The sequence below is a fragment of the Ochotona curzoniae genome, unplaced genomic scaffold, assembly GCF_017591425.1.
Source record: "Ochotona curzoniae isolate NIBS_2020 unplaced genomic scaffold, NIBS_Ocur_1.0 scaffold_4506, whole genome shotgun sequence".
Classification (NCBI taxonomy): domain Eukaryota; kingdom Metazoa; phylum Chordata; class Mammalia; order Lagomorpha; family Ochotonidae; genus Ochotona; species Ochotona curzoniae.
Genome location: NW_024467119.1, coordinates 45,243,066 through 45,257,726, shown reverse-complemented (window position 1 = coordinate 45,257,726; position 14,661 = coordinate 45,243,066). Strand labels below are relative to the sequence as shown.

General features: G+C 36.2%; 1 protein-coding gene across 3 annotated transcripts in view; it reads left to right on the top strand.

Annotated features, from left to right (window-relative positions):
• The window catches only part of COL25A1 (collagen type XXV alpha 1 chain), a 441,964-nt gene that overhangs the window by 360,963 nt on the left and 66,340 nt on the right, over positions 1-14,661 (top strand). For all 3 annotated transcript variants that reach the window (XM_040966695.1, XM_040966694.1, XM_040966696.1), the window contains exons 16-18: positions 5,716-5,748; positions 6,172-6,207; positions 10,393-10,437. In XM_040966695.1, coding sequence (XP_040822629.1) covers positions 5,716-5,748; positions 6,172-6,207; positions 10,393-10,437 — 114 coding nt within the window. The remainder of the gene's footprint in view (positions 1-5,715; positions 5,749-6,171; positions 6,208-10,392; positions 10,438-14,661) is intronic.

Genomic DNA, 14,661 nt, shown 5'->3' with positions numbered 1-14,661 from the left:
CATTTTTGGGCTATAAAATTCTTTTTTGAGGGAACTGTCAGATGCTCAGCATTGTTGTTGGGCTCTACTCAATGTGTGCCAGTAGCACCCCCTGACTTGTGGCAACCCAAAATGTCTCCAGACACTGCCAAATGTTCCCTGGGGAATATGCTGGAGCCAGTTTCAGTTCCAGTACTGCTGGCCCTTTTTATTCACCTGCCAAATCCAAGTATCATGTTGCTATCAAATGTGACACGCATATGTTAATACAAGTGAGGTCAGTGATATGCCTTGACTACTCTTGAAGTCAAAATCCGAAACTCTGGATATATAAACTTCAGTGTTGTGTTTAAGTCTGTTGTTTTTGTTTAAATGTAAAAGTCAGCCAACTTTTTTCCGTAAAAGGCCAGAAAATAAATATTTTAGGTTTTGTGAGCCATATGGTCTCTGTCACAACAGCTCAGCTCGGCTGTTGTAGCATGAAAGTAACCGTGGACAACACGTAAACAAATTAGTATGGCTATATTCCAGTAGAACATTTTTTCTGGTTGCAAAAAAAAAAATAATTTTATGTAATTTTTGATGTTATAAAATAGTATGGTTATTTTGATTTTTTTTTAACCATTCAAAAATGTTAAAATTCTTCTTAGCTCATAGGCCTTTCAGGCAGCTGAATTTGGCCCTGGTTGCCAATCTGCTTAAAAGAAAGAAAATTATTCTACACAGAGGGAAAGTTCTTCCAGTTGGGGGAGGGAAGGAAATAAGGGCATAAAGTTTGAACGATGCCTTTTGGATTTATATAAAGAACTTTATGTTTTTAAAAATGTATTTTTAAAGCTCCATTTGAGGAACATAGATCAAAACAGGATTTGTTAATCATGCATTTTTAAAATTTTAATTCTACAAAATAGTAAAACAGCTTTTTGCTTTGAAAAGACTTATCTCAAAGGAATAGTGTTCTTTTTTTATATATTAATGCAAATCAGTTACGATACTGATGAACACATAATAATCTTTCAATTAACTTTTCATACCACATGGAAATTGAAACAAAATAGATTGATTTTTTTTTAATCAGAAAACTTTATTAGTCAACTGCCATTAAATAACAAAGCATGCCTCAGTTAAAATAAAGATCATTTCTATAAACTGTGAATGGGTCTAAGCAGAAGATTGTAAACAGGACTGTGTAATGTGTGCAATATGTAATCTGACCTGTGGCGTTCATCCCAAGAATGCTGTAATTGGAATATAATTTTTGATGTGTTTTTTAAACATTTCCTGCTTCTGTCATATGATTTGTTTCCAACATGTTGGAAACACTCTTCTCTCCTTTGTGTTCAGTATGTGAAATTCATTCATCCCTTACCAAATTTGAGATGTGAACTTTTTTTCAGGGCTTCTTTTCTGCCATTGATGTAGTAAATTACGTCATTGACTGATGTACTTTAATAGGACTTTTCCTCTTTTGATCCAACTCAGTGCCTCTGGATGGTAAAGCAATCTCAGCCTTCCCAGACTGGCTGTCTGGAAATACTGTGGAACTGTAAAATCCACAAGGCTGGGTTTTCTCTGTGGCCAACAACCACAGTACACTCCTTGTTTAAGCATCAGGCCAAAGACCAATTTCAGTCATGTTTAGGAAGATCACGTTCTACTGCTTGGAGTGCTAATCCAATGATCAAAAGTAGAAATGAATTATGAGCTGTTTCTCCCTCTTCCCTTGTTGTGAGTGCTTGATGCAGCACACTGAATGGTTTGGCCAGGTCACTCTATGATTCACAATTTTATCTGTTGATAGAGCAGTGCAGTTTTTGTTTCTTGGCACTGCCTGTGTCTTCCTTTCCTTGGCTTCCCCACTTTGGATCCCTGTGAATATGCTGTGTTTTTACTTAGCATCTATGTAGCATCTTTGATTTGCATTCTCTGAATCTTTTTCAGAAATCCCACCAGATTCAGAGCCACCAGCCATACTGGTGTTCCTCATGTCACACTCGAGTGCCTGTCCCATTGGCAACTTCCACTCCATTCAATGACAAACCTACTGTAACTTAGCATATTTTATTCTCCTAGTTTAAACAGTTTTGCACTCTGTCCTTTTCCCCAAAACTGTTCAGTTTCCCTTTTGTACTTTCCCATTTCATTTATTCTTCAATCCATTTCAGTCCACTACCTTAAATGTATAAGCCAGTTCCCTGAGGCATCATCTGGTCCCCTCTGGATGAGTTAAATTACCCTCTCCATACTCCATAGCTTCTTGGTAATCCATTTCATAGCCCTTGCCACAATTTATTGTAACCCTGGGCGCTGTGCTCACTGAAAAAGAAAAAATAAATACACCAAGAAGTGTGATGCCAGATTTTTCCCAGCACCGATCCAACTTCCTGGAACATAGTTAGAAGATAATAAACATTTATTGAGTGAACAATCTTTACAGTTTTTTTTCTTTAGCTAATTTTCTAGATTTTATGTGGTGGTAGAATGTTTTCCTGCATCCATTTGATTGCTGCAACTTCTGTGTATACACAGTGAAACAGAATTTCCCAAACATAAGTGTCTTCCTATTCCAGATAATGCTTTTAAAAAGAAGCATTTTTCATGCTATCAACCTAAAATGTTTATATTATATAAATATATTAATAATTATTATTATGAATGCAGGATAGGGGTAAGGCTTGTGACTGCATTGTTCACTGATGTCTGCCTAACCCCCAGCATCTCTGTATCCAGAATACATCTTTAAAATAATTGATGCCCAGTCAATATGTGTTGAATTAATCAATGAGTGTTAAAATTAAATCATCATGTTTACTTCATATATAAATGCATATTTCATTAGCATCCACAAATAATTATCTGCTAAGTTTGCATTGTGCCAGAAAATAAACACAAAAAAAAATTGAAACTATGCTTCAAATACAAATAGTAAAGTCAAATTCATTTAGTTCAAGAATCTTTTCTCATCCGTAACTTATCCTGAGGAAATTTTTATTTCCAAACCTACTTATGAAGCAAAGAGCATACTTTGAAGGCACAGTTGCGATCTTTCCTTTCTATTTTAATCCTGTGTTCATTTTCACTTGGGGAGTACAGAGAGGAATTATAAGCACACAGAATTTTATATTCCCTACTTGCATTATTATCCTTTAAAATGTTTAGCTCTGAATTTCTTCCGATGCTTGCTTTGCCACATAAAAGTCACAAAAACTTTTTGAGATTTCATAGTTTTACATTTTTTAAAAGATTTATTTTTATTAGAAAGTTAGATTTACAGAGAGAGAGAGAGATCTTTCACCTGGTGGTTCACTCCCTAAATGGCCACAATAGCCAGAGCTGAGCCAATCCTGAGCCAGGAGTTCTTCTGGGTCTACCAGATGGGTGCAAGGACCTAAGGCTTTGGGCCATCTACCACTGCTTTCCCAGACCATAATCAAGGAGCTGGATGGGAAGTGGAATAGCCAGGACACCAACTAGTGCCCATATGGGATCTTGGTGCTTCAAGGTGGAGGATTAGGGAGTTGAGTTATTGTACCAGTCCTGCAGTTCTGAAGCTTTAAGGTAAAACGTAGCTCTTAATGGGCCACAAAATGAAACTGCTCATATTCCCACAAGTAAATTAGCCTTTTAGCAAACTCCCTTTCTTTCCATCTTCTGTCTCTGAGAACTGAATGTAGTCATTATTCATATTTAGTGGATTACCTGTTAAAATACAAAAGTTTTCCAGGACTTCATACAAGTAAGTTCCTCTTATTTACAAATTCATATGTCCTGCTGTCAAAATGAAAGAAACCCAAAATTCTTTCCTCATTCTAATAAAAGGAACTTGGTAATAGAATTTAGGAAGGCCCAAATTCATTTAACCTGCAGTTGCTCCAATTTTCTCATTTATTAAATGAATGCAGTAATACTTATCATGTCACCTTGAGGTCTTGCAAGTATAGATGAGGTGAATGAAATAAGGAACACTGCAAGGTCCAAGTTACTTTTGTGAGTTCAAAGTTCTTACTGTGCAAAACACAGTAAATCTGGCTCACTGATTAGAATGGCGTTTGCACTGTTTTAGTAAAAATTGACAAAAGTAGCTACATTTAGTTCATTTCCTACTTGGAACACAACTGAAGGTTATTGATTTGGAGGGGAAATCAGTGTTGTTCTATAGGGCAGTATTCAGCATCCTCATCTTCTTTACATTTTGTTTCTTTTTTTTTTTTTAAGTTCTCCTTAGGCAATAACAACTACAGATGTTAGAAAAGCTCACTTTGTTTCCTGAACAACTTACCATTTCCTTCTGTTTCTAAACATTTTGTCCTTTGTCAGGGTTAGTTCAAAGTTAATGTTCATCCTTGACTCCTGAACTGTTTTTAAAAATTGTTTTTGAGATTTGCTCGTTTATCCACCACCTATGGAATTCAGCAATACCATGGGTCAAGCACTGAATAATATAGATACAGGATAAGATTATGTGTAGCTAATTGTCCAACAAATGATCAAATGATGAATAAGCAGGAAAAACAAATAGGCGATGACAAAGTGAGTGATACCAGATGTGAGTCAAGCATGATACTACCCAGTGAGTTTGTTTGTGCAAGGTGGCATGTGTCTGCATTAGTGTTTGAAGGGTTCTTGGAGACAAATCACTCAAGCTGAGATCTGAAGAAAGGGAAGGTGCTGGCCATAGAAAAAGGAAAAGGAACTGAGGTGGTAGGGAGGTGGGAGGGGACAGAGCTCCATGCACCGAGACCTGAGGTCTGTCTCTGTAAGAGATTGATGAGCAGCTTCTGGAATCTAGAACGAGGAAATAGACCCCCAGAGCTCTGAACATTTGTGCAGATGCAACAGCTGAAGGAATCCTTGTAGGTGCTTTTCTCCTGTGGCTGCTTCTATTTTCTTGACAGTCTCAAATAAGCATGTTTTTCTGCTTTTCTTTATCTGTTTATGGGATAGAGGGGCTAGAAGGGGTTGAAAAATCTAGGCCTTGTGCTGGCCTCTCTCATTTCATTTTTTCCCCTTTGTTGTTCCATCTGCTCACCCCTACTAGCAGATAATTGCTTTAGAAATGGAGTCACACAATCTGGTTGGAATATTGTGCCTTTCAAAAAACCAGATTCTGTCTCAAGACTTACGCTCAGCGCTCCCATGTGTCCCCATCACTCACAAATCATCCATCATTCTGTGACTTCTGGTGACCGTGTTACAGTGAAATAAGTACGAAGCTGGGAAGCCCATGCAGTTGTAATTATTACAGGCACTTTGCGAGAAAGGCGAGCCTATCCGTGCCGCGTGGCTTTTTCCAACCTGACATCATTAACCTGGTGACTTCATCTGTTGAACCTTGACTTTTGGAAGACCAGAAGGGTCAGAGAACTCCACGTTAATGATAGCTGGTGACCCTAATAGGTTTTAGAGACAGGGTACACAGAAAACTCCAGATCGCTCTGTTGTAACTTAAGGATACAAGAAAGCATACGTTTTAGGACTGGAACAGGAGAAGAGATGTGTGTTTGTAGATTTATATTTGTTTCAAGAAATGTAATTCATACACATTTTACGTACAAAGTATAAATGTGCTTTTGGGGGTGGGGGGGGAGAAGGTACTTACTTATCTTGGAAGCTGCTGACATCTTAGCAGTTGACACTGGTACCAAGTAGTATGGAGCAGAAGAAGGCCAGTTAATTTCAGGGTCCCTTTCTTGTTCCTCTAACTTGTGGTGTAACCTCTTACGGGTTTTGTTTTAGGGTGACCCCGGATCTTCTGCTGCAGGAATCAAGGTAATTATAGCCTTGCAAGTACTTGGACCCCAGGAGTTAAGATTATTTTTATCAGCCTTTATATTCTCCTCCCTTTCACCAGCGTTGATGGTGGAAAGTCAGTTCCTGATCTGCAGTAATCAGTTTCTAAACCTAACATGGGGGCATCCGTGGGCCATTTGGTGACAGCTTTAATAAAAAAAATCTTGCCTTCTCTTCCCTTTCCACTTAATTCTCATGGAAAATGGATCCATGTGTGATCTGAGAGCATATTCACAGCAACAAAATTGTTTGAGGCTAATGAGATGTAGAGTAACAGAATACATACCTGCAATCAAGAGGCAGGTGGGGCTATCTTTGTGAAAGTATCCAGGGGTCAGAAGGTTTGAAGCAATTCTTGGTAAAACTTTCCCCTTTTCATCTTTTTTTCCCCTCTTTGGCCAGGGAGAACCTGGAGAAGCTGGTCGTCCAGGGCAAAAGGTAACATCTCTGTCTGGGGTGATGTTTGTGATGTATCATATTCAAGGTTTTGTATCTGCTACCCACTGTGTAATCTGAAGCCAATTACTTCAAACTGATGCAGTGTTCATGCTTTGAATACCTAGTGTTATTGGTTCTTTTGCATTGTAAAAGGTGTTGATGCTGACCATAGCAAAATGTGAAAACATACAATGTCCATGTAAAAGGATGCTTTATGAGCTAAGGTTTGAATACACTCGGCTGGCTGTTTGAACCTAACAAAGACCAATGGGGTTGGAATGCCAACAACTTAGCTTGCATGCTTGAAGGTAAACTGCATGTTTCTACCTTTCATGAGAGGACATGGATCTGCTAAACTGCTTAATAGCGAATGCTAATTTTTTTAAATTAAGTTTTTCCTTTCATTGCAAATAATGATCTTCTTCTAATCTTTTATGTGAATCCTGTGTCTCTGTGCCATGAATGATATACAAACTAAGCTTCATAATAATCTAAATTATAGTTAGAGGTGCGAATCATAGCACTTCAATCAATCTGTGGGTAATTAAATGTTTTATTTATCATTGGTGCTTCAAACCAACAGTAGGTTCACAAACTTTCTGTGAAAATGCTTCTACTCATATTTTTATTTTGGTCTGAGACAAGAAACAATTTTGGTAGTTGATCATCAAGCATCTGCAGATCAATGCCCAGAACAGTCAGATTTTAAATAACAACAAGCAAATGGAAATTAAATTTCTTATTAAGATAAACTTCTTAATATTATGGCTTTACCTTTGTATAACAGTAATTGATGTCCTAATAAAAGTGAGAGTAGATAGAATTTATTTTAATAGCAGAATGAAATAGAGTGGATTTTCTTTTAATAGCAGGAAGGAAGAAAGGATATATCTCTTTTTGCTGTCATTTGAAGCCTTAAAACACAGTGAGGAAATATTCACAGGTTGTTGAAGTTGTTTGAGAAAGCCTTGTAAATTTGTAGGATGGAAATAATTTTGAGGTCTTTCAACATTGACATAATTTAAAGACTCACTTTTCCCCTTGAAGTTAAAAATGTAAGAATAGTAATTTAGATAGGTAAAGCTGAGACACTCCCAATAAACAAGCAGAACTGTGAAATTTTCATTGTTTGATTCCTATGAAGCTTTGTGGATTCTTTATTTAGGAAATGTGGGGTTGATGATGCAGTCATATGTTCTTTGCTTTGGTTTTAAAAAGCAACTCATCTTCTATCTAATTTATTCTCTTGGTTCTTAAGAAAATAGAGGATGTTTTAAATAACTTTAAATTTATGATTTGCTATTTTAAAAGTCAAAAGTCTTCAAAACTGTCATTTCTCTAAAACACAAACAGAAACAAATCTTTTATACTCTTATATAAGGTCTACTCTTTTCAAAGTGGAAAATCCAAGTTTATTCTCCGTTGCTTAATAAAACATAGTTTTATCATGTTTATTTAGAAATATTTTAAATTCATACTCCAAGTTTATAGGTTTACATTTGAAAGCATGAGATTTCCTTTGCTGAACATTAAAAATCAGTTTCAAGTAGTACTGAGCAAAGCGATAGATAAAAAGCTTACAACCCATCTTAACAAATGTGTCCCCTGAAATGAACATCTTTTCCTTCATGTTTGAGCCTGAATCTTTGCTTTAACATAATCTTACTTCCCACTATATTATGACTTCCTTTGCCTTCCTTTGGCAATATTACCCCCACATGTATTTAAGAGCAGAGTATTTCCATGCTTCCTGCTTATTTAGGACAAGGGCAAACTGAACTGAATGCAAGATCAGTTCAAAGAGTTCTCCTATGGCACTCTTTCTTACTGTTGCAAAACTGTGCCGTAAACTCCTTGTCACGTAAATTTTTATATTAGGGACATTTCCAGAGAAGTACAGAATATTAACACAGCAAAAAGTTCATGGGTTAGCTTTCCACTGTGTGTTCTTTTTTCATTATGAAAGTCTGATGTCTAGGGAAGTGTCATAATATGCAAATTATTTCTCAGTGAGATTACATTTTCTTTTATAACCTCATTGGTACAGTGTGTGATTGATATTTGAGTTGGAATATGTATGAAGGCCTGTAGAATGAGCTTGGAGATTTATACATATTTTTTTGGATCACATGTTAATCTTCCTAACATTTTCACAACTTATAAAAATATGTTCCTTTCAAAGTATCTGAATGATCTGAGTCTCCAGCAAGTCAAACTCCACAGGTGTCCAGAGCATTGTAAAGGAGATGTGTGACGATGAGCACCGTCCATGTCTGAGAGTCTGTTCCCCAAAGATCAGCACTGAATCTGTTAGTCTTTCATCCTAACAGCTATGACACTACATGAGCATAAAACAAATAGGGCCAAATTTGTAAAATCTAAGATTATGAGGCACAACTTCACAACTTGCCGCACATACACACATACATACATGTAATATAAGGAAAACCCAAAAAATCTTAACGTATCTGCAAATACCTAATCTGTTATATAAAATATTCCATAATATCTCATACATCTTTCTCGTTATTTGGAGATAAGTATGTGTGTCTGCTTATGTGTGTGCATACAAACACCTTTTTAAAAATGTATTCTTATAATTATTTTAATTTAGTGGTAAAGGATAGTGTGATGAGATTCCCCATGGAAGATAGTGTTATAAGCCTATGTACTTCCAAAAATGTTTCAAATATGATGCTTTTGAAATTGGTTTTAGGAGACTTTTATTAAAGTAATGCAAAGCTTTGTATTTGTAATCAGTGTTTTTAAAGTGGAAGATTTTCAGTAAAATATGTATGCAAGCCCTTTCTACTTGATCTCCCCCAACCTACTGATTTAAGAGTAAAAAAAGAAAAGAAAAACAGACGAACAGTATTGTAACTTTGTAAAGTTTAATCTACATGGACAAGTAGCTTTTTAATGGGACAATAGCCAAGTTCTTAAAATCATCCTTTGTTCTCTCACTTGATATTTTCCTTTTTTTTTTTCCAGTACTGACAATCAAACATTCATTGATATGGTTCCAAACAGAATATTATTTCTTCTATATTCCTGAAGTAACTTTTCCCTCTGCCAGTGAGGAAATTATAGTGTCTTTGTGTGTGTGTCTAATCACACATCTTAAATACATAGTACCTGTAATCATTTGTGATAATAACCAAAGCAAGCCATAGCTTCTCCTAAACATGGTATCTGATTGTTTTTAGTTGTTTCTCCATACAGTGAAGATTGTTAATGCATTTAAATTAGAAGTGCTTCCTTCTACCGTTTTACTGTTAGCTTGATGCTCCTATCTCTTTTTGTATAGTTGTTCCTCTGACCATCAAGAAATGATGTGACTCTTACCTTCAGGTGTTATTTCCGCACATAATAGCCATATTAATCCAAAATAAAATGAACTTCCATTTTCTCCTATGAATCTTCTATGCCTCCTTAATGGAATTTAGGAAATTTTCTAAGCAATGTAACCTTTGTCACCATACTTTGTGCTTAAAATAATGTCGCCAATTCTTTGAAAATGAGAAGGTTTTGCTTGACTCCAGTGTGCTCACCCAAAATGTACCACTTAATCTCAAACCTGTATTCAGGAACAGCTGCATGGTACCATTAGCACTAAGCTGTTAAGCAGGGTTGGCCAGACTCAACAATTGTCAGAAAGACAGACTGGAGTTAATCGAAATCTTAATAATTTATTTATTTTCTCATCATTCAGGAATGGAAAAGAAATCTTAACGTACTCTTAAGTGAGGAAGGCTCTTGGTTTATAGTGTTTTGATGTGAACACCTGTTCATACAGCCAACTCTTGATTGTCTGACATAAAAGAGTAACGCATTACCAGAATGCACACATGACCCTCTTCTCAGCAAATGCCATCCACCTCCCCAACAAATCATTTACCAAAGAAGTTCTCTCCTGTTATTCCCCACTGTCAGCCTCTCATAGAGATGCCAGTGAACAAGAAACTGGTAAGAGAGGAAAAACCCTGGAAAATGTGCAGAATAGTCAACCTATCACTGAATCAAGAGTTGTCTGAGTAGCATTATCATCAAGCATCTTGAAATGAGATTATTTTCTAAAAATTAATGTCTATAAAAGCATTCAGCTGGAAACATGTGCCATGATTTTCTCCCACTACAGTGACTGAGTGCATATCGTTCTATAATACTTGTGATTTTCCTACGTAGGGTGAACCAGGGCTTCCTGGGCTTCCTGGACTTCCGGGGATAAAGGTAAATACTGCACGGACAGTCTTGATTTCATAGATCTGTAACTGTGAGAATCATCCAAAGTGTAAGAAAATGGAAGTGGGGAGGGGGTAGGAGGTTGGCATGAAAACTGTAAATAGAATGCCTTTTCTTTATGAGTAAGTGCTTTAAAAACATTCATTCAAACAACCATTTTTTTAACTTGAAAATTAAGTACCTGTTGTTAATGATTGCAGTTTCTATCTTGACTGCATAGCTCACTAACATCCCATGCCTCGTGAATAAATGAAAATGCTGTTTCAGTGGAAATTATATGAACTTTTAAAGTCTACAGTATCTCTTTGCCTTCACGTCCCAATTTTATTATTATCAAATCAAATTTTTCCAGAATTAGCATCCTAACAAACATTAAGGAAGGAAGGATCCTCCAGAAGTGGAGAAAACCATTTTGATTGTTTTTAAACAGCTTAAAAGTTTAAAAAACCTTTTTGTTTTTAGTCTTTCACATAGCAACTGACAAGTCTGACATTTCTACTGCATCAGTTGTAGTTACTCCTTTAAAATTGATTTTCTATTTTAAAAAGTTTCTATTCAAATTATCTTAATATTCTGGAGCCATTTGACAGGATAACTTAGTGCCAATATATTTTTCTAGATATTATTCTCATCATACAAAGTTTAGAGTCAATCTAGTGTGTACAAGTCCATTCTAAAATCGCTATGTTTACTTTCAGTGGAGGACAGTGTACACTGCTTTCAGAAGTTTCTGCCTTGTGAGCTCCTTGAAATAATGATCTCGGGAAAGATAGGTTGTTACTGAGTTTTCAGAGATCACATGAAATCAAATAAAAGAATTTATGAATGACTGGTATAAGTAACACATGAAAACTACATCTTCTAAGTTAGCATTCTGATACTTTGGTTCTGGCTTTTTGTTTAATTTTAGAATCACAATAGTTTGGATATGTCTTTTTAGTATGTTTTAAATTTTTAATTCTTCCATGAAAAGTATACTCCACAATTTGAAGTTGCTTTTTTTTAAAGATTTATTTATTTTTTATTGGAAATGCAGGTTTACAGAGAGGAGAGACAGAAAGATCTTCCATCCAATAGTTAACTCCCCAAATGGCCACAACAACTGAAGCTGCACCTGTCTGAAGCTAGGAGCTTCTTTTGAATCTCCCACCTGGGTACAGGCTTTGGGCTGTCCGCCACTGCTCTCCCAGGCCACAAGCAGGGAGCTGGATGGGAATGGCTGGACACCCACCACCCAGCTCGCGTATGGAATCACAGTGCCTGCAGGGGGAGGATTGGCCAATGAGCCATTGTGCCCGATTTAAGAGTCACTTCACTTCAAAAGTAAATGAGATCAATTTGTAGAAGACATTTTTACCACTCACTTAGTTATATCCACACATTAAGAAAAAAAAAAAACAGCTCTTCATAAATGATTCATTTTTTAAAATGTATTTAAGAAAACCACATTCAGCATTTGAAAACAACCAAGGGAAATGTTTGGATAATGGGTAGCAAAACACAGATGGGAGGAATAAGTTCATTTGGCCCCTCAGTACAGTGGAGTGATGAATGCTTAGAATAATCTGTTATATATTCTCTGAGCAAATAGACAAGAGGAGTTGAAAGCATCCCAGCCTAAGGTAATGACAAGAGGAGGCAAATATTATTCTGATTGATCAATATACTATACATTCATATGTACATGTGTAATTGAATATATATAAAATTGAAATGTCACAATATACTCCATAAGCATGCGCAATTAAAAATTCTTTAAAAGAGAGCCTGATAGCATGATAAATAGGCTAGAGGGCACGTGGAAGGGCTGGAACTGAGCTTCTTGCAGTAAGCACTTGTAGGTTAACAGAGCAGTATTGCCAGTAGTAGGTCATCTAACAAGAACCTCAGTCCTTGGAAATCCAATTGTCCTTTTTTTTCTGAGCTGAAGTCACTTTCTTGTTGAGGGATAGAATATATACGGGAATGAAGCAATTATTTTTTCCATGTAAGACAAATATTTGAATATGTATATTTTTGTATATGCATTATTTAAGTCATTATTAATTATTCATATTCTAGTATGGTTATTTCTCATCATCAAAAACATTCCATTGCTCCCTTGGCATTTCCTTAGTCATCTATTGACTAATCTGGATTTGTTGCTTTTTTTTTTAACCTTGTTCAAGTTGAGAATGAGTTTGGTGATGTGCCACTTCCACTCCACTGTATTCTTAGGATCATAAAAACTTGGCAGACATACTTGATCAAGGTCAGGTAGCTCTGCTGTTTTCTCTTATTTTTTTCTGTCTATAGAAAATCGTCAGTTGTTAAAAATTTTTTCCATTATTCACCAGTACACGATTTTTCCTACATAATGACAAGCATCCAATATTTAATTTCAATTTTAGTTGCCACTTTTAATTCAGTAAATTTAACTTTGTTGTTCTCAAAACATGAGTCTGTTTTTTCAGTATAAAAACTGGCCAGTAGAAAAAAGCAACCTTGAAAAAGAGACAACTTAGGAACACACTATGGCCATTAGTGCTCATTGGATACTTACAAATGCAGTTACTCACTTACAATTTGCAGTAGAATTTCACTAACTTGGGATTCTCATTTTTCCTTAATTTGACTTGCTTCTGGTTAGCCACAAGGCAATTAACTGTAAGTCAGAGAATGAACAAGCAGTAGTGTTTAAAAAATGAACTACCATGGATATAGATTGGGTGATAGAAGGAATATTAGTCATAATCTACCTGGACAAGTGTGTTTGTTTACACTTTGAAATTACTTCCTGCTGCTATTCATGCCCTCCTTATCTGCTGGGAATGCAGAAAGCGTACAAATACAATCCCTTATTTCCAAGACGTTGAGGAAATCAGCCGTGACATACCAGGGAAGCTTTGATTTGCCACCTGTTGCTCTCGGGGAATGGCTGGAAACTTAATGAGCATCCACATGCCTTCTACACAGCTCTCAGGAAGTGAACAAAGTACCTAAATACAGACAGCAGACCCATCTATCTATCACCTCAGGCTTCTACTCAGAGCAAAGTGCTAATACTTTAGGCATACATAATAAAAGTCACTAAGTACAGGCATAACTTAATTTCAGACTACTCATGAGTGTCCTGCACAAATATTTAAGGTTCCCCTCACCATGTGGAAGGCATTTGGAATTCCTATTTCATGCATTCATGGTTCATATAGTGTCAAGATGTTCAGCTGGGAAAATTAAATTATATACAATGTGCCGTGCAGACATTGATCTTCTAGAAAAAGGTTTGAGCTCAGAAAGTATTCATCAATTCTTCAAATATTTCAACAGGTAAAAATTGTTATAATAAGATCTTCTAATGCCATATAAAAGATAAGATTGTTAGCTAATTTCTTTTTTTCTGCATTTACTTTGAAAAATGTAAATACTTTCCTTATACATTTTTATGATTACATTACTCTAGGACTTAAGCAGCATAGACTAGTTACTTTAGAATGGACCACCAGAGCTCAGGTCCTGGTACTCTACCTTACCAGTGATGTGATTTGGGACAAGTTCCAAAACTTTCTGTGCTTTACTGTCTTCATAATCATTGAACTTAATATGGAGTTGCAGTAACCAACTGAGTTAAGATAAGTATAGATCTTAAAATATTGCCAAACAGAATTATCTTTAATCTGGTGATTGAGATGTCTGCATCCCATACTTGAGTACCTAGCTTTAATACTCATATGGCTGACTTCTGACTCCAGCTCCCAGCTCCTGCAAATCATAAAATGCAGCTCAAGTACTTGGGTTTATGCCACCCTCATGGGAGACATGGATTGAGTTCCCAACTCCTGACCTCAGCCCAGTGTATTTATAGCCATCGCAGGCATCTGGAGAGTCTGACAGATGACAGCACACCAACACTTGCATATTCATATTCTCTCTCTCTCTCTCTTTGCCTCTCAAATTATTAAAAATTATAAAATACTGCCAAGCACATGGTAAGTGCTATATAAGATTTTGGCTATTGCCATTTATTTCTCTTAGCTCAGGATATAAAACTATTGCTTATGCACCTGCTCCACTATAGTATTTCATCATGTGCATAATTAAATGTATAAGATATAAAGCCATTGTTAATACTCCATAGGTTGGTGGAAGTAAATTTTGAAGACTCCTTTGTAGTAATGGGTGATATTACAAGAGCAGTAACTTTATATCACTTACTTTTTTCCTATTACAGAG